Raw genomic sequence first — 24,309 nt, 5'->3', positions numbered from 1 at the left:
ATTGTATATAACACTTAAATTAGCTCTGACCAGAAGTGTCTGTAGCTGTACGTTTAAACACTTTTGGTTTTTTGGCGAGTTTGGTTAGTGTTGCAGTTAGCTTGGTATGCTCACTTCAGGTCATATGGGATGGGTGGTAGAAATGAAAAGAGTGTTCACATCATCAGACAACTCACAACGGTCCTGGTAGCCTGGAGGCGAAGGAACACATCAGATAAGCACAACATCTCACACCTCTGGTTTGATTATGTTCTCATTATGACCTACCTTTACTCAGTTAGCTGACGCTTATCCTAAGCAACTTACAATTGCTATATATGTTGAGAGGTTGCACGCCTCTGGAGTCACCAGGGGTTAAGTGTCTTGCTCAGGGACACATTGGTGGATGTGCAGTGGGAATCAAACCCAGGTCTCCCACAGCAAAAGCATAGGTCTTCACCACTTATTCGTGCAGCATTTAGAAACTAACATTAGCATGTGGGGTTATAGCTGTCGTGGTGAAGTTCCCCTGTGGTGATTTATTGTGGCTCAACGGTATGCAGTATTATTGCCATTTTTGTTTTGTTCTTGCAAATTACTTCATTTATGATAAAAAAAAACTCCACAAGTAGCAGCATGAAAAAACTGTTACAGGCAACCAAGATACTACGCTCGTTATTTAGTTTGCTTTAAAGGAGGCTTAACGGTCACACAGTTACTCTTGACTGTGAATATTTTCTGGTTTCTTTGCTCCTCTGTGAATATATCTTTGGGTTCTGGACAAAACAAGACATTTGAAGACGTATCTTTAGTTACTTGCAGCCCTACTTAATCCTTTATTGTAGTTGCTACTATGTCAGCAACACTGAAATATGAGGATGTTTAACCATCCAGACATCTTGATTATTGTATAATTTTGCTGCCTATTTATAGTTTTTATATTTAGAATATAATGTAATAATGTAATAAAATGTATAATGTAAATTTTAATTTTATGGATAAAAATCATTAATTACATTACATTCAATTCAAGTAACTGACGCTTTTATCCAAAGCAACAATACATCATCGTCATCAATCCACTGAACTTCTTTAAGTTACTACATTTAGAAACAATAAGAGAGAAAAAGAGTTTGTTTGTTTTGGGCCAAGGTGCCACCTGAACAGATCAGTTTTCAGCCTGTGATGAATCTTAATGTGTGTTCTTCTTCTTCTCCTCTTCTCAGTGATCACTTCCTCCTCCAACCGCGACTACACAGTCACCTCCCCTCATGGTGGCCTCCAGACCAGGAGCTACCAATGGCGTCAGACGATCACCTTCCAGAGCTGCCCGCATGACGAGGCCACCAGGGCGGCGCCATCCACCCAACAGCTCAGCGTGGACCAGATCTTTGTGATGTTCGATGCCAGCAACCATCTGATCCGCTACGCCATGAGCAACAAGATCGGCTCCGTCCACAGTGAGTTTCAGTTCATCAGCGCCAAAACATTAGAAAAGCTGATTGAATAAAGATGCTTGAAGAAATGAGAAGCAAAGACAACAAAAACACAAAGTACATCACACTCCTCTGAGCAGGAAGTTACAACTGAACTAGTGTGTGATGCGTTCTCCTGAGTTTTTGTAAAAGAAGTGCATGTTTTAGACTTCAGGGTGTTCAGGTCCTCCTTAAAGAGACGTCTGTGTCTCCTGGTCGTCTGTCAGGGACAGTCGGAGCAAACGTGTTATTATCCAGAGGAATGCACCGAAACACGCCTCCGACGGTTTAGTGCCTCGGCCCTGTGGGCAGTGGAACATCAGAGGAAGATAAACATCATCCGAGCCCGGCTGTATTTCCTCAGCTGCAATCAGAGAGGCTGTGAGAACGTTGGCAGGGGGTGAAGGCCGCCGGACGAGGTCAATGAGATACCAACCGCCAGTCCGAGAGGGAGGGATGTGGGGGGAGGGCATCAGGAGGTGGGTTAAAGGTAAAAGTGCAGGTGGGGGCTGTTGATGGGATGCTTCAGAGTTACACAAGCAAACATAGCTCAGTTTGTTGGCAAAAAGTGGAACATCTGGGTCGTGTTTCCTGTGAGGAGGTGAAGGTCAGGAGCTCCAACGCTCAGCTGCATGATGGGAACAAGACCGGGCAGTCATTTCACTCTCTGGTAGATAATCAATAAACCGTTTTATAAAGCAAAAATGTCAAACAATCTCTGGTTGTAGCTTCTCAGAGGTGACAATATCACTGTGAGCTGAAAAAACAAATGAGACATTTGAAGACGTGAACTTGTTGTGGACATTTTTTTATATCTGTTGACATTCAGAAGGTTAAAGAATTAATTGGTTTATCAAAAAAAAAAATAAAGAGATTTTCTTTCAAATTTTTATTTATTAGGATAAAGGATGTACCATCTTGTTTTCAAGGGGGTCTTAACATACATCACAACGAAAACAACAGAACAGTGACAAAATAAAATTGACCCTTTGCTTAGCCACGCCCCCCATAGTTACTGTTGCTAAGTCCGACAAAATGTCTGACTTTTATCACGGCGCTACCGCTGTCTATTACAGCACTCCCCGGAGAAATAGCTGGGTAGGCCTTCGTTCACAATCATTAAAAAGCAGAACAGTAGGGCTTTATTACGTTACATTCAGTAGGAAGTTAGCTAGCGTTAGCTAACTAACATTACATTAAGAAGTAAGAATAAATCTTACTTCTCCTTTCAACCTCTCTGGGTAGGAACTGTAACTATTACAGGTGCCCCAGGAACAGTTCTTTTGCATTAGAGTCAATGGAGCGCAGCCATTAAAGTGTCACCTTTTATGGTGACACATAAACCTTTAGAAAGGTTTATTTGCACATTAAGAAAACATTCCATGCAATTAAAATATAGAAGAATAAAAACAAGCTGCTGATTCTAAAATGACCCAAAAACATGCAGCACCAACTCTTTTTGGCCAAGTTTTCCATTCTCTCCCTGTGAACATGACAAAAGAGGAGGGAAGACTGAATCATGCCTGTATATGTGTTGCCTCAGAAGAGAAACAGGAGGTCCCCCCAGACTCATATACCTCGGCATTGAGGATATCTTTAAAACACTGTTTAAGGATCTTTTCGTCTCGTTCTCATGAAAATAATATTGTGTATTGTGATGTCTTGCGAGCTAAGTGTCTCTTCACGCTCCTAATCTGAGCACCTATGTCCCCACCACTGTTCAACACAAAGTGACGCCCTCGAGTTCGATCCTTTTGTGAAAAACGGTCCATTGTGAGTGTGACAAAGTTAGAGGAATGTGATGATGAACCTGTGGAGAAGAATAACAAAGCGGGACAGCGCGCAGCGTGTGATTTCTACATCTCTGTAGTTTCAGTACAAATGGGGAGCAGAGTTGACCCGCTGGCACCTCGAAACAAAAAGTGAACGGTTAACAAGGTTTTTATAAAAACACCAACCAGTTTCTGATCCGACGCAGGTGGTAAAAACGTTTGGCGGGCCGTCCTGAGCGCAGTCTTACTGGTCATATTGTGGAATCACATCAGTAGATTCACCAGAGTCGAGGTTTCTGACGATGTCTTTGTGTTTGTGACAGGCGGCCTTCCAGAGCAGAACCCATGTTTCACCGGCAGACACAGCTGTGATATCAACGCGGCGTGCAGACCGGGCGAAGGCCTCCAGTTCACCTGTGAATGTACCAATGGTTTCGCCGGAGACGGACGCTACTGCCACGGTAACACGGCCTCAGAGATAAATGTGTTTATAGACGATAAATGGTCCTCAGTGCTGCCAGTGCTGTTGAATAATACGTTTTTAGGATGTAAACAATCCGTATAGCGCCTTTTTGACCACTCAAAGCGCTTTTACACATCTGCATTCACCCACACACTTTCATTCATTGAGCCTAAGTGCTCAAACAGAAACTAACATTCATTGGTGGTGGAACAGCCCAGGCAATTCAGGGTTCAGTATCTTGCCCAAGGACACTTCGACATACAGCCTGGAGGAATTGGATTGGACCGCCAACCTTCCAATTAACGGGCAACCCGCTCTACCTCCTGAGCCACAGCTGCTCTGCTGAACAAACTTGCTTTACAAAGAATAAAATATACAAAGCAAACGATAAAAGTAAAGGCAGGGGGAGTTCAGCGACTGAAACAAAAAAAAGCATGGGCTATTGTTTGAAGTTTTATGCACTCAAAAAGTACCTCAAAATAGTACTGAAGAACAGCACTTGAGTAAATGTATCATTCCCCTTTGTGTTGGTTTGTTATTGGCAGACATTGACGAGTGCAGAGAGACTCCTCAGGTCTGCGGATCCAACACCGTTTGCAGTAATCAGCCTGGAACTTTCCGCTGCGAGTGTTCAAGCGGCTTCGTGTTCGCCAGCGACGGAAAGACCTGCATCGGTACGTTCATGTGTGTGTTGACAGCTGTGTGTTGTTTGACGAGTCCCTCGTTGCACATACAGATGTTCTGAAAGCTGCCAGCAGATGTGAACAGTAAATGTTTTGTTCTTCTGTAAATGGGGTGTTTCGAACTGATAAATCTGCAGGGATCAGTCCTTGAAGTCACCATGTACGGTGGCCCTGAGGTGCCAAAAAACTAAATTTTACTATGTTTTGTTTTAGATGAAAGTAAGCTTTGATATAAAATAAATCCCTGGTGCAGTAATGGTTTGTGATTGTTCCGTTAAATAAACCTTAGCAATGAAGAAATAATCAAACACTCCCAAGGAAGTATTTAAGTTCTGACACAAACTGAATCAAGTTCAGAATTTCTTTTTCAGCTCAGTCTCATGCCCTACATACTCAGAAAGGCCTGCGATCCGAAGACGTCCTTTGAGTTGATAAGGAGAAGTGCTGTGAGATAACTGTTGTTGTGATTTGGCGCTATATAAATAAAATTGAATTGAACTGTCCTGTGGATTCTGTCTGTGCCCTGTATCAGCTCTAACATGTGGTCTGTCTCGTCCTGCAGAGGAGGACCGCCCGGTGGATCACTGTCAGAGAGGAAGTCACGACTGTGACGCTCCTGAACGAGCTCTGTGCAGCTACACCGGAGGCTCGGCCTTCGTCTGCTCCTGCCTGCCGGGCTTCATGGGAGACGGCCGGGTGTGTCGGGGTGAGTTCACAGAGTTTATGAGCTCTGTGTCGGTGAGCTCAGTAACCTTCTCCCAGATAAAGAAACTACAGCCCTCATCAGAACATAGCAAGAAACAGGTTGTCTTGTTTAAAGGACATCAAAAGGATTTTCTGAAAGCATCAAAAGCTGTAATAAATTCACATATCATCGCGACGCGGACTTGGACGATTATGAATCAATTCACAAATGTCCATAATCGATTATTTAGAGGTTAAAGTATATATGTAAGTTTTTGATTTTAGTAAATCAAATTGTCATTGCCTTATTGTCAATGGGCTCAAAAGTCACTTAGAAATGAAGCACACGCCTGTTTTCTCCGTTGCTCGCATCAGCCACTATTCTGCTTTTAATGTGAGGACACCGGGTCGGATTCAGCCCTGTGCGCGCTCCCGAGCCTCTCACGCTACAGCGACAACACGGCAGCTAACGACATGCAGTCCACTAACAGCGTAAAACAAATGGATTAGTTCAACATCAAGCTGATAAAACTATTACTGTAACGTTGCAGTAGGGGTTTACCTGAGTTTCCAGCATGTTGTGTGAAGCTGTCTCCCTGCATGTGATGATCTGCCTCGATCGCTCACGAGTTCAAGCGAGCACGCATACGAGCACACGCCTGGTTGCAATCTTAAAACCGCACCGCTAGTGGCCGCTGGAAACTCCATAATGCCAAATGCAGAAGTGCAGCTCCGGAGCATCTGCGCGGTGCACACAACGGAGACGTGTGGTTCTACCTGTTCTGCACAGACAGCTGCTGATTGAGTGACTGCTGCTACTAAACTTTACACATGATCAATAAAGTCAATGTGCAGCTAGCGTCAATTATTTTAACCCGCACGCTGTGCAGCACGGTAGCGCTCAGCTAGCGTCCTCTGCTCAGTCTTCACAGGAAAGCTACGTGACAGGCGGCAGTAGGAAAACGTGAGCGTTACGCTTCAGACTGGCTGTAAATGTACAGTGCAGGTCACAGCGTGTCACTTTATTAAAGTCTGTTGTTTTCCAACTGCTGGAAAAGTGACGGCAGCGCTAACGTTAGCGACCATCTCCTCTTCAGACTGCGGTCTGGAAGCTGAGCAGGACGCTTTTTGGCTGCTAGTTCAAGTTCATCCACATGTCGAGTACACAATGAACCCAATGCTGTTGCTCAAGGCCCACGGTGCTCAACACAAGATTACAATAATCAGCTTACAGGACACAAAGATGTAACTACACTAGACGAGACAAAAAAAGGAACAGATATATTAAGGTGGAGTGAACGTGGTTTGGCTGGAGCATTGTAAAGTGCGTAGTTCAACCCCTATGCAATGTTAGCTACATTTATATGAAGTAACATTAAATATCTGCATTTCATTACTACCTACTTGTTTGGATTGTTACAAATACTTTGCTTTAGAAGTACCAAGTAGTCACATAGTGAGAAAAATACATCTTTATCCTCTTTGTTTTACAATCGCATCGTTGCCTCATAATCGTAATGAGGTGCCTAGAAATTCCCACCCTTGAGGTGATGTATCGAGGAATCGAATAGAATCAAATCAAATCGTGAGACCGGTGAAGATGCACACCCTTATTATCTTCTAGAATCTAAGCAAAACTGCAGTAAATCCAAGCTATCCAAGAGATTAGATTATATGTGACCCAATCTGCTTCTGACAGTCTGCCTATTTGTAATAATTAGAAACATTTCTCCTCACAGTAGCTGCAGGGCTGTGGTATTAGAGTGCATAAGTTTTAGCTAGCTGTACCTAATAAACTGGACACTTGGAAGAGCTGCTAGGCTAACTAGCTAACCTAGATAACCTTGATATATTAGCAAGTGAAGATTGTGTGTTGGATTTATAGTAGTATTAGAGTAGATGTGTACAGTTTTACATTTACATTTACTCATTTGGCAGACGCTTTTATCCAAAGCGACTTACATTTGAGGAACAACATACAAGCATCAACAGAGCATCAAATACAGATCTACGACTGGCAGTAAATTGAGAAGAGAAGGGGCCCTACCGCCACTCTGAAATCGTTTAGTATAAACGCAGAGTGTGTGGTCCTGCGTCTGGACTGCGTGTGTTCTTAAGATTAAAATATTAAACATTGGTTAAATCTGTCGTTATCTGTGTGTGTCCCACAATTTTAACTTCGGTTAATATCTGAAAACCCTCCTGTGAGCAGCAGGCGTTTGTGAGTTGTTAAAGAAATGTTAAAGAAATTCCTTCATAGCTGAGTTTCGTCCACCCGTCCCGCTCTGGTCCAGCTGAGCTGAATGAACATTCTTCAGGTCAGACAGGGGGGGTGTATATAAGAGAAGAGCTGCACAGCTGTAAGGCAGAGTTTGACATTTCCTCCCCAGGTGGAAGTATTTCCTGTCCCCGGGGCCCGCAGCACCGGCTTAAAGTTTGGAACTCTGCGAGGTCACATGGAAAACTCTGGTTCTGTAATGCTGCTGTTTGATAAGAGAGTTGTGATGTCTGAACTTTTTCTCATTAAGTCCTTCCTTGATTTGATTGGTTAAATTTCCAAAATCGCCACCGTGATACAAATTAGTTATTATATTAAAAATGTGTTTGGATTTTTGAAACCCTAAAAGGTCCAGTGTGAAATATATATTTGGATCTTTTGACAGAAATGAAATATAAGATCCATAACTATGCTTTCAGTAGTGTATAAAGACCTTACGTAATGAACCGTTTTGTTTTTATTACCTTAGAATGAGACATTTCTATCTACATACACCGCGAGACCTCTTACAAGGAGGTCGCCATGTTGCGCCGCCATGTTAATACAGTAGCCCAAAAGGACAAACTGCTCTGCAGAGCGCGTTTTGTTGTTGAAAAAGAAGTAATGTTAGTTGTAGCAGTAGTCGTATGGTTTATTAGAAGTTAGAAGAGAAGTGCAATTTGGACAAATGGAGGACTACACGTACCCAGGCCGTTAAAAAGCAACGCCAAGGGGTCTTGACCAGGCGTTCATTTGTGACGCCCAGGGCCCAGTTGTTCAAAAGTAATCTGATCGGATTTCAGCTATTGGATTGGATCAAATCTTGAAAATGCGTTTTTTCAAAAGAAAAACTTCTGAAATCAGATCAGATCACCTAATCCAGTGCTGGTTTTGATCAGGATCAAACCTTCAGTTTGTGTTGTTCAAAAGTTTTAAGTGGGATTGGGATCCAAAAAAATCCTGGTCCTAACAGAAGCGTGGATTAAGGGTGGATTTTTGGAACAAAATGTCATGAAACTTCAAGGTTTGTCAAATTATACAACATTTTACCATGTAGCAGCATATATATATAAACATTTATTTATATTTTTCACTTGATTTGTTTAAACTTTACAGTGATAGTAGTAAAATAAAAATTTTTTTGTCCCCATAACATAAACCCACAAACAGCTGACAGTATCAAACTAAAATAATGTATTTAGCTTATTACTGTAAATTAATTACAAAGGCACAATCATCAGAAGTGAAAAGACTTCACTTATGTTGTAACAACTTGTTTTTTAATGTGCGTTTTCGGTCTCTTCAAATTAAAGTGAGCCCACGGTGGCTGTTCTACCTGTTGGTCTTTGTATCATTAACAGCCTATGTTTTGATATGTGGTCCCATTACCAAATCCACATTTGGTAATCCTGAAAAGTTTGTATGTGGATAAGGGTGATCCAATCCAACATTGATTTGAAAAACCAGCACAAAAGTAAGATGGATTACCTGATGCTGCATAGCAAAACATAAGATTTTCAAATCCGGATTCTGATCCAGATTAAATTTTTTGAACAACTGGGCCCTGGAATGAAAATGGGTCCACCAGATACAACATGCTAGTTAGCGAGTTTAAGAGCTGGTCGCTGCTCTGCTCGGTGGACGGATGTTAGTCTTTGTCAGTCCACCATTTCGGCTCTGAAACGAGGTTCACCCTGAGGACTTTAAAGTGTGTTCAAATGGACGTTTCGAGGGACGAGTCGTACATTCGTTTTCAGAGCCAGCACCTAGTGGACATTATTGGTACTACATCCAAAGATGGCGGTTGATGCGGTCAGTGCTCTTCATCTTTATTTTCTTTCCACCTGTTCAGACATAGATGAGTGTCAGCAGGACCGATGTCACCGCGACGCCTTCTGCTCCAACACGCAGGGCTCCTTCTCCTGCCAGTGCCACCCTGGATTCCACGGCGACGGCTTCCACTGCAGCCCCACAGGTAGGTAACGCTCCGACACCTGTGTGCTCAGAGACTCCAAACTGATTTTGTTTGTCTGAAACAATCCTGCCGGCTCGAGAGAAATCTTTGAGCAGCAGGAGTGTAAACTACACCGTTTTAAATGAACGGGTTAAAAGGTGTTGAAGCAGCAGAGTGGTCCTTTTAACTACCGTCAGTGGTGGACAAAGTACTCAGATCTCTTGTACTATTATATATTAGATTATTAGATTATTATTCCTCATGCATTCATGTAAAAGGTTGAGGTTGAAGAATTTTGTATCAGACTGCAACTAATTATTTTCATTGTGGATCAATCTGCTGATTATTTTCTCCATCAATCAATTGTAAATATTCTTAAAATAGTGAGAAATGTTGTCATAGTTACCAAGAGCCCAAAGTGACGCCTTCACAATGTATGTTTTGTCAGTCGAAATCTCATAATTATAAAAATATTCAACAGGAAAAGCATGAAAAATGACTTATCGATTACCAAAATAGTTACCAATTGAATTTCTGCCAATCTCTTAATGTACAAGCAGTACTCCTATAAACTGTTGGATAGTTTAATTTATAACCAAACATATATATGTATAAATAAAAGATAATTTGTACCTAAGCACAGTACTTGAGTGTATATACCGTCTGCTGACTGACAAAGAGCTTTAATACGAAAACGTTTCAGTGTGTGTGGCAGCCAGAGACGAATGGAAGCTGCAGAGTGTAAACATCGAGGTGACAGCAGAGCAGAGAGGTTGGCGCTCTGAGTGTAAACAGATTTCACGTTAGACTCAACAGACGCTTGACGGCGCACAGCTGAGGTTCATGTCAGCTGCCTCGGATCTGTTCAGGGTTACCGACTCACAGAACAATAAGATAAAACTCATGGTAAATTTTCCATTTCTAGCATTTCTTATTTCACCATTTTTATTCTGCTTCATTCTTTAACCTCAATTTAGTATTTACTTACACGCACACACCTACACCTGTGCTGCAAACACACCTGCTGGCCCCGGCTCTTCCTGTCTCTCCCTGTATCTCTCTGCTCTGCTGACTTTCTCCATCAGCAGTACACAAAAGTCACCAAAAAGACACAGAACTTGTCTTCTTCGTCGGCTGTTACTGTACCTGTCCGCCCAAGTAAAGTCTATATGTGGGAAACACTGTCCTCAAACAATGATTGTCTAATCAAAGCTTAGCAACCAAAGCAAAGTGTGAAAGTAATACATTTCCTGTTAATGCTTTTATTGATGTTCTCTTCCTCCTGCTTCGATGTGTCATCATGCAGACACCTGGTTGGCTGACGGCAGGTGTAGTTTACAGCGGTAGCTTTCCCCGCCTGCTTAGTTGTTGTTGTTGTTGTTGTTGTGTGTTGGTGGTTCGACGTCGTCCCAAACCTGCAGACTCCTTCGGTGATTGCAGGTGTCAGAGAGCTAATTACAGCTCCTTCCACCACACCAGACTTCTGTCATATTTTTGCTGTTTTTATGACCCTGGCCTCTGAAAGTACAGTACTTTTTTTGGTCCCCTGTCAAAGCTTGTCACAGCGTCTGTTTCCTTTTGTCTGCTCGGACGGTCTTTGATCTTCGCCCCCCTTCTCAGAGGGTCTTCTTGCTGTTTGTGGTTTTTCTTCGGCTGATTGCTGGAAGCAGACGTGGCGCTGTGAGGACACTCCGCTGTCAGTCAGACGGGGCTGTTATGGCTGCTTTGTGGTTCGTCTCTCAGATACCCTGGAGGATAGGAGCGTGAGGAGGCTCTTCCAGATGTCACTGTGGCCCCTGGATGTGACCGCAGAGATAAAGAGCCTCTTGCTCGCCTTTAATCTGTGGTTCCCTCCACAGCTCTTTATCTGCAGCTGCCACGTACTGAAGTCTGTTCGTATGCAAGAAAACACAAAAAGTTAAATAAAAGTAGAGCTGTGAGGAGCTCCGCTGCAGAATATTCTGTAGCCTTAAATAAAAACTGTTGAATGGAATTTGGTGTACGTTGTGAAAAGTCAAGTCGAGGCAAGTTTATTTGTACAGCAAATTTTAAAAACAAGTCAACTCAGTGTGCTTTATGTAAAACATGACAGCAACGGAAAAATAAAAGTTTTAAAAGGGTTAAATAGAAAATAAAAACAGGTTAATTTATCTGGTAAACCTATTAGTTCACCCATAATTTATAATAATAATAACAATAATGGGTTATGAATAACCAGACTTTTCATCTTCCATAGTTTTGCTTTTTTGGTTTCCCATCTCTCTTACCTTTCAAACCTTGTACGATATTTATATCCTCTTACTCAAGATCGTCACCATAAATACAGATTGTTTGCACAACAATCTTGGTAAAAACAGTCAAAACAGCAGAGAAAACTCAATTCTGCTTGGCCCTTTTAAGACTATGACTACTTATGAGAGAGAAGAAACCAACTGAGTTTTAAAAGCAAAGAATATCAGATTTTAGAAAAATGTTCCCCTGAAAACAGGACAGTAAAAGTTAGGGATGCACCAAAATGAAAATTCTTGGCAGAAATTTAATATAATGAAGAACATTCCTGAATACTGAACAAGGTTTTTCACATTTTTAAAATTAACTTTTACCACTGCATAAATTAAACAGTCAAATGTGTTTTTTCCTCAGTGTGTCCCACAGGATGTGGAGAGACTATAGTGGGGGGGTCCGACGCCCGAGAGGGTCCGATTAAGTAAATTACATGTGTCCATTTACTTTTAATGGCCACATGTAATATGTTTTATACTTTCTGTGAATATAATCCAAATAATCTTATTTCCATCCTGCACAGATGCCTTATTTTAAAAACCAGACGTTGTCACATGTGTATCCTCACACTAAATCCATCCAGTCCGAGCCAGTTTGATAAATAATATTGTATGTGGTTCTCGTAAGGCGTAACATGAAGACTTCACAGCCTCTCTTCAGTAGGACTCTCATACTGCAGCACTTGTCTTTGTAAAGAGACAAACTGACAGGATAAAGTCTCTAACCTGCCTGTCAGCTCGCTCTGGGCCGCTTCAGTTACCATAAAGGCTTGAATACGTGTGCACTCCAAATGTAGGTGCTGCTAGCTTAATCTCCTTCTCACAGAGGAGTGACAGAAACACTCAAAGCGGTTCTTTTCTAAGAAGTCAGCCACAGATGGAGTGGATGTGTGGATTTCCGAAGTTTCCTGATGGACAGATAGCTAAAATATTTTCTCCATCAAATCTGATCCAGTTTCACCAAAACCAGTGAATAAAGTTGTGTTTTGTATTAGTGTTAATTGTCAGCCTTTTTAAAATTTAGTTTTAGTCTTGGTCCTGTGTCAAATGTCCTTGTTAGTTTGTGTCATATTTAGTCCACTGTATACTATTTTTTAATCAGGTTTTATTGACTAAAAGTCTGGGTAATTTGGTCTGATAGTGGCCTTCAGCTCTTCTGCATTGTTGGGTCTGGCGTATCGCATCTTCCTCTTCACAATACCCCATAGATTTTCTATAGGGTTAAGGTCAGGCCAGTTTGCTGGCCAATTAAGAACAGGGATACCATGGTCCTTAAACCAGCTACTGGTAGCTTTGGCACTGTGTGCAGGTGCCAAGTCATGTTGGAAAATGAAATCTGTATCTCCATAAAGTTGGTAAGCAGCAGGAAGCATGAAGTGCTCTAAAACTTCCTGGTAGACGGCTGCATTGACCTTGGACCTCAGAAAACACAGTGGACCAACACCAGCAGATGACATGGCACCCCAAACCATCACTGACTGTGGAAACTTTACACTGGACTTCAAGCAACGTGGATTCTGTGCCTCTCCTCTCTTCCTCAAGACTCTGGGACCTTGATTTCCACTCAGCAGCAGTCCAGTCCTTTTTGTCTTCAGCCCAGGCGAGACGCTTCTGACGCTGTGTCTTGTTCAAGAGTGGCTTGACACAAGGAATGCGACAGCTGAAACCCATGTCTTGCATACGTCTGTGCGTGGTGGTTCCCCTTCGAGGGAACTCAAACTGCGTCGGTGACGACACTATGGGAACGCCCCTGGGCGTGGCAGGGCTGAACTATGAATGAAACTACTCCAATCCTATTGGTGTTACTAGAACGGTAGTGTGTGACGGCGTAACCGGAGGGGGTATATAAGCACGCCGGCACATAAGACACATTAGCTTCTTTCTATTCAGCAGGCACTCTGGCTATGTTTGGAAGCTCCATTTTCCTACCTGACATCCAGACAGCAGAAGATCATGTCAAAGCGATTCCGACAGTGTGTCTTCCCTTGTGAGCGTTTCATCACAGAAGGTGATACCCATGGGATGTGCGTCTCATGCCTGGGGATGTCGCATGCTCAGGCGGCTCTCGAGGGGGCTGCCTGCGACCATTGCGAGGCCCTGCCCCTGAGGGTGCTGAGGTCTCGAGCGGCTCTCTTCCTAGAGAATGGTCGGATGCGCTCCCCTCGTGGCACTGGCCCCGCGGTCGCCGAGGATTGGTTTGTCACGATAGATCTACAAGACGCTTATTTCCACATCTCCATCCGTCCCTCTCACAGGAAGTTCCTGAGGTTCGCCTTCGGGGGCACGGCTTACCAGTATCAGGTTCTTCCGTTCGGCCTAGCACTATCTCCCCGCACGTTCACCAAATGCATGGATGCAGCTCTGGCTCCGTTGAGGCTCCAGGGCATCTGCATACTGAACTACATCGACGACTGGCTCGTCCTGGCCCAGTCTCGAGAGTTAGCGGTTCGGCATCGAGATGTCGTCCTCGCCCACCTTCAGCGTTTGGGGCTGCGGCTCAACGCGAAGAAGAGTGTGCTGACACCCGCCCAACGGACTGCGTTCCTAGGGGTGGTGTGGGACTCAACGACGATGCGGGCCCACCTGTCTCCCGCACGCATCGAGTCGGGTCTGACGACAGGAGCAGTCGAAACGCTGCTCAGCTCCAGAGCCCCGTCCACGAGAAGGATGTACGGCCTAAAGTGGAATGTGTTCATCACCTGGTGCAGAGAACGGGCGGTGGACCCAGTTACCTACTCGGTAATTGTGATACTGGAGTTCCTCCAGCACCGTTTCTCCGCTGGCCTCTCCCCGTCCACGCTCAAAGTATATGTGGCTGCCATTGCAGCATTCCACGCCCCTCTGAGTGATGGGCCCTTGGGGAGGCTTCCGCTGGTCGTGCGCTTCCTCCGTGGAGCCCGGAGGATGAGACCCGTGACACGTTCCAGGGTTCCCACCTGGGACCTGGCAGTGGTTCTCGAAGCGCTGGCTGAGGCCCCCTTCGAACCCCTGGAGTCGGCTGAGGCCAAGCACCTGACCCTTAAAATGACCTTTCTCCTCGCTTTCACCTCTCTGAGGAGGGTGGGGGATCTCCAGGCACTGTCGGTGTCTCCCCCATGCCTGGAGTTTGCCCCGGGGAGGGTCAGGGCCATCCTGCACCCTTGTCCAGGTTATGTCCCTAAGGTTCCGGCCAGACTGGCAGGGTCCACGGTGCTGCAGGCGTTTCATCCCCCACCTCATGTGACGGCAGAGGACGGGAGACTTCATCTGCTGAGTATTTACACTCTGAGGTCTTCCCGGTGGAGGAAAGCAGACCAGTTGCTGTGTTTCGGGTCCCCCAAGGCTGGGCTCCCCGCTTCTAAACACACCATCAGCAACTGGATCGTTCAGACTATTTCCCTGGCCTATCAGGTGCGCAGTTTGCCTTCACCTATGGCCGTAAGGGCGCACTCTACTCGAGGCATGGTGGCTTGTAGGGCCCTCCTTGCAGGGGCGTCACTCCAGGATTTGTGTGATGCGGCTGGCTGGGCCACCCCTCACACTTTTATCTGGTTTTACAGTCTGGACCTGCCTTCTGCACCCGGCACCCGTGCGCTCTCCTCCTAGTCGTGGTCAGGTTCTGCACGCTGGGGGCAGGCGGGGTTTAGGTGCGGCCTAAGTGGGTATCTCGTTCCCATAGTGTCGTCACCGTCGCAGTTCGAGTTCCCTCGAAGGGGAACGTCTTGGGTTACGTATGTAACCCTTGTTCCCCGAGAAGGGGAACGAGACACTGCGTCGGTCCACCACACCTCACCCCGCCTGGAGTGCCTTGCTTCATAGAAAGGGGCTAATGTGTCGGCGTGCTTATATACCCCCTCCGGTTACGCTGTCACACACTACTGTTCTAGTAACACCAATAGGATTGGAGTAGTTTCATTCATAGTTCAGCCCTGCCACGCCCAGGGGCGTTCCCATAGTGTCGTCATCGACGCAGTGTCTCGTTCCCCTTCTCGGGGAACAAGGGTTACATACGTAACCCGAGATGTTCTTGAAGCACTGACTCCAGCTGCAGTCCACTCTTTGTGAATCTCCCCCACATTTTTGAATGGCTTTTGTTTCAAAATCCTCTCCAGGGTGCGGTTATCCCTATTGCTTGTCCACTTTTTTCTACCACATCTTTTCCTTTCCCATTTAAAGGCCTTTGCAGGTGTTTTGAGTTAATTAGCTGATTAGAGTGTGGCACCAGGTGTCTTCAATATTGAACCTTTTCACAATATTCTAATTTACTGAGATACTGATTTGGGGGTTTTCATTAGTTGTCAGTTATAATCATCAAAATTAAAAGGAATTAACACTTGAAATATATCAGTCTGTGTGGAATGAATGTATACATTATTCAAGTTTCACTTTTTGAATGGACTTACTGAAATAAATCAACTTTTTGATGATATTCTAATTATATGACCAGCACCTGTACATCTGCATTCACCATTCACACACTGAGCCTAAGTGCTCAAAGAGAAACTGACATTCACACACTGGCAGAACAGCCACCAGGGGCAATTCGGGGTTCAGTATCTTGCCCAAGGACACTTTAACATGCAGCCTGGAGGAGCCAGGGATTGAACCTCCAACCTTCCAATTAACAGGCAACCCGCTCTATCTCCTGAGCCACAGCTGCTCCTTTGAAAGTGTATCAGTGCTGACAGAAACAAAACACTTCTGAAGTCCAAATTAAACCCAGATTCTGAAATGAGTCCCACGCTCGCCTTCAGCAGAGCTCTCCATGTTGCTAACAGCTGCAGATGTGTGTGTTCGCAGAGCGAGAGAAGACCAGGTGTGAGAGTCACAGAGAGAGTGTCCAGACCGCCACCTCCACCTCCGGGTTTTTCTCCTTCTTCAGTCCTCGGCCGGCCGTCGGTCACTATGTCCCTCAGTGTGACGAACATGGAGCCTACCAGCCCACGCAGTGCCACGCCAGCATCGGACAGTGCTGGTGTGTGGATGCCAACGGCCAGGAGATCCCCAACACCCGGACCGGACCCGGCAGCACTGCTCTATGTGAGTCATGATTATTATACCTCTACCTCCATGCTGTTTGTCGTCTCAGGGATGCAGGAATACAGTCTGCCTCACTTGAACAATGACCTTTCCTCTCCTACGCAGGTATTGACCATGCAGTGACTCCTCCTCCGGTGGGTCCGACGCCGCGGCCCGACGTCCACCCTGTCACTGCGGGAACACACCTGCTATTCGCTCAGAGCGGAAAGATCGAACACGTCCCTCTGAACGGATATAACATCACAAAGGAGGAGGCCAAACCTCTGCTGCACATCCCCGTAAGACAACGTTAGATTACATTTCGCCACTAAAAACACCAACAGGTTTTAGATCTTTTAGGTGACTTGACAAGTGCTGCCTTAATGAGCGGTTATTAACCCTTTTAAACCTGGAAAACAACAAGATGGATGTTGTGAAAAGAATTATAGGAATTTGTTGTAAAACACAAAAAATGCTAGCTCAGGGTTTTAGCACCATTTTAACAGTCAAACTCAATTTGAGATGTTTTACGTACCCAACAAACATCATTTAAGACCCCAAAAGTGTTGAAACTATTTCTTTGATAGAAAGCAGAAGGAAGATAGCTCTCTTTTAATGAATGATGCATGGCCATATTTGGCAACAGAGGCGTTTTTATTTTTAACACAGACGAAGGACTTTGCATCTTCTGAATCAGGGTACATAGAGACTGTTTACACATCCACATACAACAACTACGTGGGAGGATGTACAGTGTTATGCAAATGTGAAAGTCTGACAGCACAGACAGGCAGTTTTGTGCATAAACATGCTCAAACAGCACCGATCAGTGAACATGCTCATGTTTTTGGTGAACTGATTGTGTCCGTTTGTGAAGGTGAACTCATCGACTGCTAGGGCTGGACAATAAAACAATAACAATAATAATCGTAATATCATTTTTTTTAACAATATAACAAATGTTCAATAAATATTCAATAAATGTTTGACTTTTTTCACTTGAATCATGCACGAATTAGGAATTTTGAAACTGAAAAAAGTTTTTACTCGTGCATATTTGTTTACAAAGACTTTAAAATAGTTGTTTTGAATGTTCTGCCTCAGATTTGTGAAGTGATCCACTGTTTGGCCTCAAGTGTTGACCATAAAGAAGAGTTTAAACCACTGATGGTTATCAGGTTTCTTCAACTTTCACTCAGGGGCAAATATCAGCCTTTAAACTCCAAAGAAATAACAATTTGATACTTATCGTGATAATTATCGATATCGAAGGATATGAAACTTTTTATCATGATAACATTTTTGGCCACATTGTCCAGCCCTATCAACTGTTGTGTTACATTTAACATAAACTAGACAAGAAACCAGAACATTCAGCAACAAGAAGAAGAGTCTACAGCCACGCTTTGAGGCTGTTCTGTACTGAGCTGAGCTAAATGCTAACACCAGCATGCTAACATGCTCACAGTGACAATAGGAAGCATTAATGTCTAAACCAAATTTCTGTCTAGTTGAGATATTTCACTGGATACTTTAAAGCTTTGACCTGCTGGTAGCGCTAAAGAAAAAGTCGAAGGACTACCAAAATCGCTAGGATCCCATCGCCTGGGGATGATGACTGTCTGTAACAAGATTTCATGGCAATCCATCAAATAGTTGTTGAGATATTTCAGTCTGGACCAACGTGATGGACCAACACGGCCATCCATAGAGCTATGCTGCGAGCACGGTTAAAAAGATGCGCCACTTTCAGCACATAAGCTCCGAGCTTTCTGCTTTCAAGGACGCAGGTTTCTTAAGAAATCCATGTTTCTCCTAAATTTAGAAACAAGTCTCGATATCCAACCTCACTCTGGAGGTTTTTGATTGAGCTAGGCAAGCAGGTTCTCCCTGCATCCAGTCTTTGCTAAGATAAACATGTCCTGTCATCAAAAGAATGTCCTGTCATCGATAATCGTCCAAAATGTTGAGACTTTTCCTTCAACAATAATCTTCGTTTCAGGGGAAAATGAACAAAACTCTGTTTTTTTTCTCCGGTTGTTTTTGCCATTATTCCTGTCAGGAAGGGGTTAGGGGTAAACACTGAACGATCTTTGCTTCGGAGAGTTTTTCTGGTGACGACATTAATTCCTCGTGTATAGATATTAAAGGCGAGTCACACAGAGTCACTGTTTGTCCTGAAAGCAGTTAAACCACTTCTGAGCATTCCTGGTCGCTCTGAAACAACCCTTTAATTGTTCTTTAACAGATTTCAGAGCAGTTAATGTGCTGCAGCTGAACACAAAGCTCTCCGTCAGCATCGAGTCTCTTGACGCCCTGTCACTTCAGACAAAAGACTCTTTGAGGGGGTCTCCAGATGAATGAAAGCTTCTGTCTCTTACTGTCTCTCAGGACCGGGTGGTGATCGCTGTGGCTTACGACTGCGTGGAGAAGATGGTTTACTGGACCGACATCACCGGGCCGGCCATCAGCAGGGCCAGTCTGAGCGGAGGAGACATCATCCCAGTCGTAACCAAAGGTAAACCGGACGCAAAAGGACTACAGCAGGGAATGAAAACAACATGAAGTCACTTTCAGATCTGCAGCCTGCAAGTTACATCCAGAGACAATATTTAAGCCCCTTGACGTTACGGATGTTACCAGCTGAACTCGCCTGCCGCCCTGTCCTCAGTTTTCCATCGCAGATATATAACCCCTTCAAAATGTCAGCTCGTGTGTCTCGCCCAGTGTCTGCTGAAGAGAGACAACTAAATTAGGATGAAACTTCTTTATTCAGTGTCTTTAATGTTTTAATGAGCGGGTCCGTTTGTTTTGGAGAGGAGACGACCTCTGTGGTCACTGGGCTCCCGGTAGAAACCTCCTTAGAAACACAGAAGGAATCCCAGTGTTTCCCCTACCGTTGTTTTGAAGGGGCGGCCCCCCCTGAAAGAATGACGAAAATATATATAAATAGGCTACGTCCCCCCCAAAAAACAGGCGTGCGAGATCAAGCGTTTTTTACACACAAACGCAGGGAATTTGCTTCTCACTCGTTGCCTCAAAAGTCTTGAACTTTAGTCGCGCAGCGTTGTTCTGGTGGTTACTGGTGCTACTTCTGTCCTGTCTGTGTGTTTCAGCTTAGCAGCTCCTCCACACAAACACACACGCTGTCATATCTAAGACGGCACGGTAGCAACAGCTAACAAACTCACAGAAGTGAAACCACATCGGAAAATACAAGACGCAAGATCCAAGATTTCGTGACTGTGTGAGCGGAGTCAGATAATCGATTAAAAAAAATTAAAAACATATGTTTGGTCAGGTTTGTAAAGGATGTGCGCTAAAACAATTTTGAATGGAAAACACAGAATCTTGCAAAAAAATTGACGTATTTCATAGGGTACCATGAAATAGTACCAGGTACCACATTTACCTTAAAAGAAAACAAAATAAGTCCAGTCCAGATCATCAGAGACAGAGTGTGTGACGGTGGGGCGAGCTGATGGGGTTGATTCAGAGTCTGAACGGTGTCTGAACCTTCCCTCCTCAGATCTCCAGAGTCCTGAAGGCATCGCCATCGACCACGTGGCCCGTCTCCTCTTCTGGACCGACTCCATGCGTGACACCGTGGAGGTTTCCAAGCTGGACGGGAGCCAGCGCCGAGTCCTGTTCGACACCGATCTGATCAACCCTCGACCCATCGTCACAAACCCGGCGTACGGGTGAGTTTTAAAAACCGAACTCCTGGTTTGAGTCCAGAGGAGAAGAAACGTGATCGTTGAACCTGAACAGAAGCAGGAACAGCGGTAATGATGATGGTCTGACTGGTTTTGTCCGGCAGGCGGCTGTACTGGGCAGACTGGAACAGAGACGGGCCTAAAATTGAGATGTCCAACATGGATGGGACAGATCGGACTGTCCTGGTGAAAGACGACCTGGGGCTCCCCAACGGTCTGACCTTTGACCTCGACAGCCAGCAGCTCTGCTGGGCCGACGCAGGTGAGACACACGTGACAGGAACCTGAGTGTCATCTCATGTGTTGGTGTATTCCCACTCATGCGTTCCTCACTGTTGGTGATGGATTGATCGACTGATTGGGTCTGCAGGTACCCGTAAGGTTGAGTGTATGGATCCTCACCGCAGGCTGAGGAGGACGATCGTTGACGGGATCCAGTATCCCTTCGCCCTCGTCTCCTTTGGAAGAAACCTTTACTACACTGACTGGAGGAGGTAACACACAAAAACATACCAGGGCTCGACAATAACCAGTAAAAAGTAACGTCGGGAGTAAACACTAGTAAACACTAGTAAACACTTTCCTGATGAGTTTATGGTCTCAGTCGTTAGTTTCAAGTCTTCTTCAACACAGCATGATGTTCATTTAGTAAATTATGGTCCCATTTAGAGGAACAGAGACCAGGAAGCAGGGGAGGCTTTAGGGCGGGGCTACAAGGTGACTGACAAGTCGCTACCATGGCGACCTTGATTACATTTTAGTTTAGTTTTTTTTTATATCCAGAATGTATTTAATAACCGATTAAACATGTTAACAGTATAACATAACTTATAAGTCTTTGGTTTTGTTGTAACACTGATAAATAACTTTTGGAGGGAGGGCCAGTAAGTAAAGAACTAAAACTCAAAGACTCTTAAACTCAATCTGTTGCCTCAGAAGGTAGAACGTTTTCACGACCTGCAGCTTCAACCTGAGAGAAATGAAAACATGTTTGTGCCAAAGATGCTCCGTCTACATAGTGAGATGAACATGTGGTCACATGAGTTCACAGTTTGTAAAATGAGCTGTGTTTCCCCGCAGAGACTTTACTTGTGCGGACCACCCAGGTGTGTTAACAGTAAGCAAATGTATATTTGGCAGAGAAACACAGGGAGAGACATTATGTGGTCTTACATTAAAATACGTGGACACGGTGGATATTTTAACAAACGGACCAGATATAATATGAATGAAATGTGACTCCTGGACCTGAGCTGAAGTCAGCTGATGGTTTAGTGTACGTTCCCTCTGACTGTACAGCGGCATTACAGAGTGAACCTCGTCGTCAACATGATTACGATGAAGCTGTCCACAAACCTCAGTCACACGTCCATTAACCGGCTGAGTGGATGTGAAATAAACAGTCCTGCTGTGCCGTAAACGCTGCGTTGTTTGACTGGAACTGTCACATTAAAGTTAAGTGTGTTCATCAAACATCTGCGTGTGGTCTCTGTGGTTCTTTTTCAGGGAGGCGGTGGTCTCTGTGGACCGCCACTTGGAGAAAGAGATGGGGGAGTTTCTGCCACAGAAACGCTCTCGGCTGTACGGCATCACCACGACACCGACGCAGTGTCCACAAGGTACAGTTCAGATACACACAGCAGATCGGTTTAGAACAACACGACCTCACAGCTGAACAACTAAATAGGTTGATTTTAAAGTCTCTACTAAACAACATACAAGACTGTTGCCCAAAAAAACATGTGCAAACGTTGGCAAGTGCCGGTTCAGTAAGAGGTGTACTGGAACTTCTCAGTACGTTGTGTAAGTCACGTGATGTTTAACACGTGGTGAACGTTGTAAAAAAAAGTTGTAGTTTGGTTAGTCTAGGCACCAAAACCACTGGGTTGGGTTTAGGAACAGATTGTGGAGAGTACATCACGTAAGTAATCTACAAAACTTTATTTAACTTAAAACATGTCACCTTTGACTCGAACCTCGGTCTCCTGAGAGAAAGTCCTGAGTTTACTTGACTCATCCACCCCACCACCTTCTTACTGTGCATTCAGACCAAACGCAGATTCGCTGGACCGTTGCCAAACACAATAAGTGAATAAACACAACCTGCGATACAGCAGTGTGAAACCAAAATAAACATTTTGCTACGATTAAATAGCAATAAATGGATCAAACTGATGCCGAAAAAACTACAACATGATGCAGATTTGTTAAACAAATGAATTCATGCTTTGTCAGGTCTGTCAGAAAGACAGCAGGACAACTTTAAAAATGTTTGTTTTCTGAATGGAGTTTGGATCAATCAGGGCTGCACTATGCTAGCTGGAATCATGGATTTTGTCGCACTTTATACTACGTCACCTGACTTCTTCTGACTCGAGAGGTCACGGCCTAACAGGAAACATAAATATGGGTCATAATAAGCTGCTGCAGGGTCATCATGCTTGAGAAGTGCAGTAGGGCTGAACGATTATTGCGATAATTGTGATTTGATGGAACGCGATTAGCTAATCGTGAAGGCGGCGATTAAAATGTTACATGTTACAACAACAAACAAAACCATAGGAAAACATGTGGGATCATGGTGTCAGCCGAACAGACTGGCTATGCCGCATCTTTTTCCGGCATCAACTCAGACTGAAGTGTTTAAGCAGCGCAGCGTTTAGCCTACACGTTAATTTGTCATTCTGTGTGCTTCAACTACAGATAACAGCTCTCTGTGAGCCCGTTCTGTTCCGCTCTCTGCAGGCTAATGTTACATATCCACATGGAGCATTTCAGAATAAGAGCATTTTGCCTGGCTGATTTAGCTGACTTGTTCAGATTTTGCTTATTTGTTCAGTTGTCCTTTATTTTTGTGCTTCTACTATAGTTAAGTAGCTACGTAGTTAAATTATTTCTTTCCTTTGTCTGTTTTAACTGTGTTTTTTCTTTATGTACGATCGGGAGTCTGCAAAGGGTGTTTTATTTTGAAAATTTACCGGATTCTCTATGCCGTTCTATGTCTGACTTCCTGCCCGGTTCATCTGCTCTGTTAGGGTGACCAGACGTCCCGGAAAATTCGGGACAGTCCCGAATTACGAGCAATTGTCCCGACTCCAGTCCGGTTTGTCCCGAAAATTTGACTTACCATGGTTTTTGATTACAGCCTAATGAATCATTAAATACTGATCGTTGTGTAGTTCTCTTGCTCCAGCAGGGGTTGCAGGTTATCTTTACTGTGTCTACGGCTTTGTTATAGCCACAAAGTAACACTCGTGCTCTGTTCCCCTTTTTGTTGTCTTGTGGAAGTCGCAGGACAGGGAAAGTGTAGCTTCAGGCAGCCACAGTGGAGAGAAATTCAATTCAACATCCAACATGCGTGTTGTGCAGACAGATGTGACCGTGCACTGATGAAATTAATAAAATAAAAATCATGACTTACCCACTGTAATATATCTGCAGTTGTTATGTTTTTCCTAATGACAGACAGGTGACTTTTTTAGCATTGTGTTTTGATTTTCATGTGTTAATGTTCATTGAATGTACCGGTATTTGAAAATGGGTTCATAAATGGAGAGTCACCCTAAAAAGTCACCCTAAAAAGTCTTGACTGTGAATAAGCTGCACATTTGCAGGTTTGACTCATGTCAAATCAAACAAACTCAGTTCCCCACAAAGACCAGGCCCCAGAACAGCTCTGTGGGATCCGAGCAGTATAATGTACTCGGTGACCGTAGTAATCGATTCCAGGCGCATATAGCATGCAGAGGGATGTAAGCGTGGGAACTGCGGGGTGAAGTGACCACGAGGGGGGGCAGCTGTGGATATGGAGACTCACATCTGGCTCTGGGCCCATACAGCCGTCAGTGTCCACCTGCTGGTTTCTAAGTAATGCTGATGGGTTTCAGTTCACAATGATGAGCTGTTCATCTACTTCCTGACGTCTCTGTTTTACTCTGCGGCATGTTTAGTGATCAACATCACCAGAAACTAACACCTCCCTTTTCTCAGTTTGGTGAAGTCTAGCAGCTGCTGTTAAGAGTGAACAGCCCCAGTCACACTGAATC

At 44.4% G+C, this 24,309-nt stretch overlaps 1 protein-coding gene across 1 annotated transcript in view; it reads left to right on the top strand.

Annotated features, from left to right (window-relative positions):
- LOC119914600 (nidogen-1-like) overlaps positions 1-24,309 on the top strand; it is a 62,542-nt gene that overhangs the window by 35,281 nt on the left and 2,952 nt on the right. The window contains exons 8-19 of the mRNA XM_038734005.1: positions 1,206-1,439; positions 3,550-3,687; positions 4,235-4,363; positions 4,935-5,078; positions 9,166-9,288; positions 16,329-16,568; positions 16,674-16,846; positions 18,939-19,065; positions 20,077-20,248; positions 20,368-20,525; positions 20,634-20,757; positions 21,770-21,882. Of these exons, the coding sequence (XP_038589933.1) occupies positions 1,206-1,439; positions 3,550-3,687; positions 4,235-4,363; positions 4,935-5,078; positions 9,166-9,288; positions 16,329-16,568; positions 16,674-16,846; positions 18,939-19,065; positions 20,077-20,248; positions 20,368-20,525; positions 20,634-20,757; positions 21,770-21,882 (1,875 nt within the window). The remainder of the gene's footprint in view (positions 1-1,205; positions 1,440-3,549; positions 3,688-4,234; positions 4,364-4,934; positions 5,079-9,165; positions 9,289-16,328; positions 16,569-16,673; positions 16,847-18,938; positions 19,066-20,076; positions 20,249-20,367; positions 20,526-20,633; positions 20,758-21,769; positions 21,883-24,309) is intronic.

This window comes from Micropterus salmoides, unplaced genomic scaffold (assembly GCF_014851395.1).
Source record: "Micropterus salmoides isolate LMB-PRFRI ecotype aquatic unplaced genomic scaffold, ASM1485139v1 Ms_hic_scaffold_1, whole genome shotgun sequence".
NCBI classification, from domain to species: domain Eukaryota; kingdom Metazoa; phylum Chordata; class Actinopteri; order Centrarchiformes; family Centrarchidae; genus Micropterus; species Micropterus salmoides.
The sequence above is the reverse complement of the archived record's forward strand: the minus strand, read 5'-3'. Positions and strand labels throughout refer to the sequence as shown.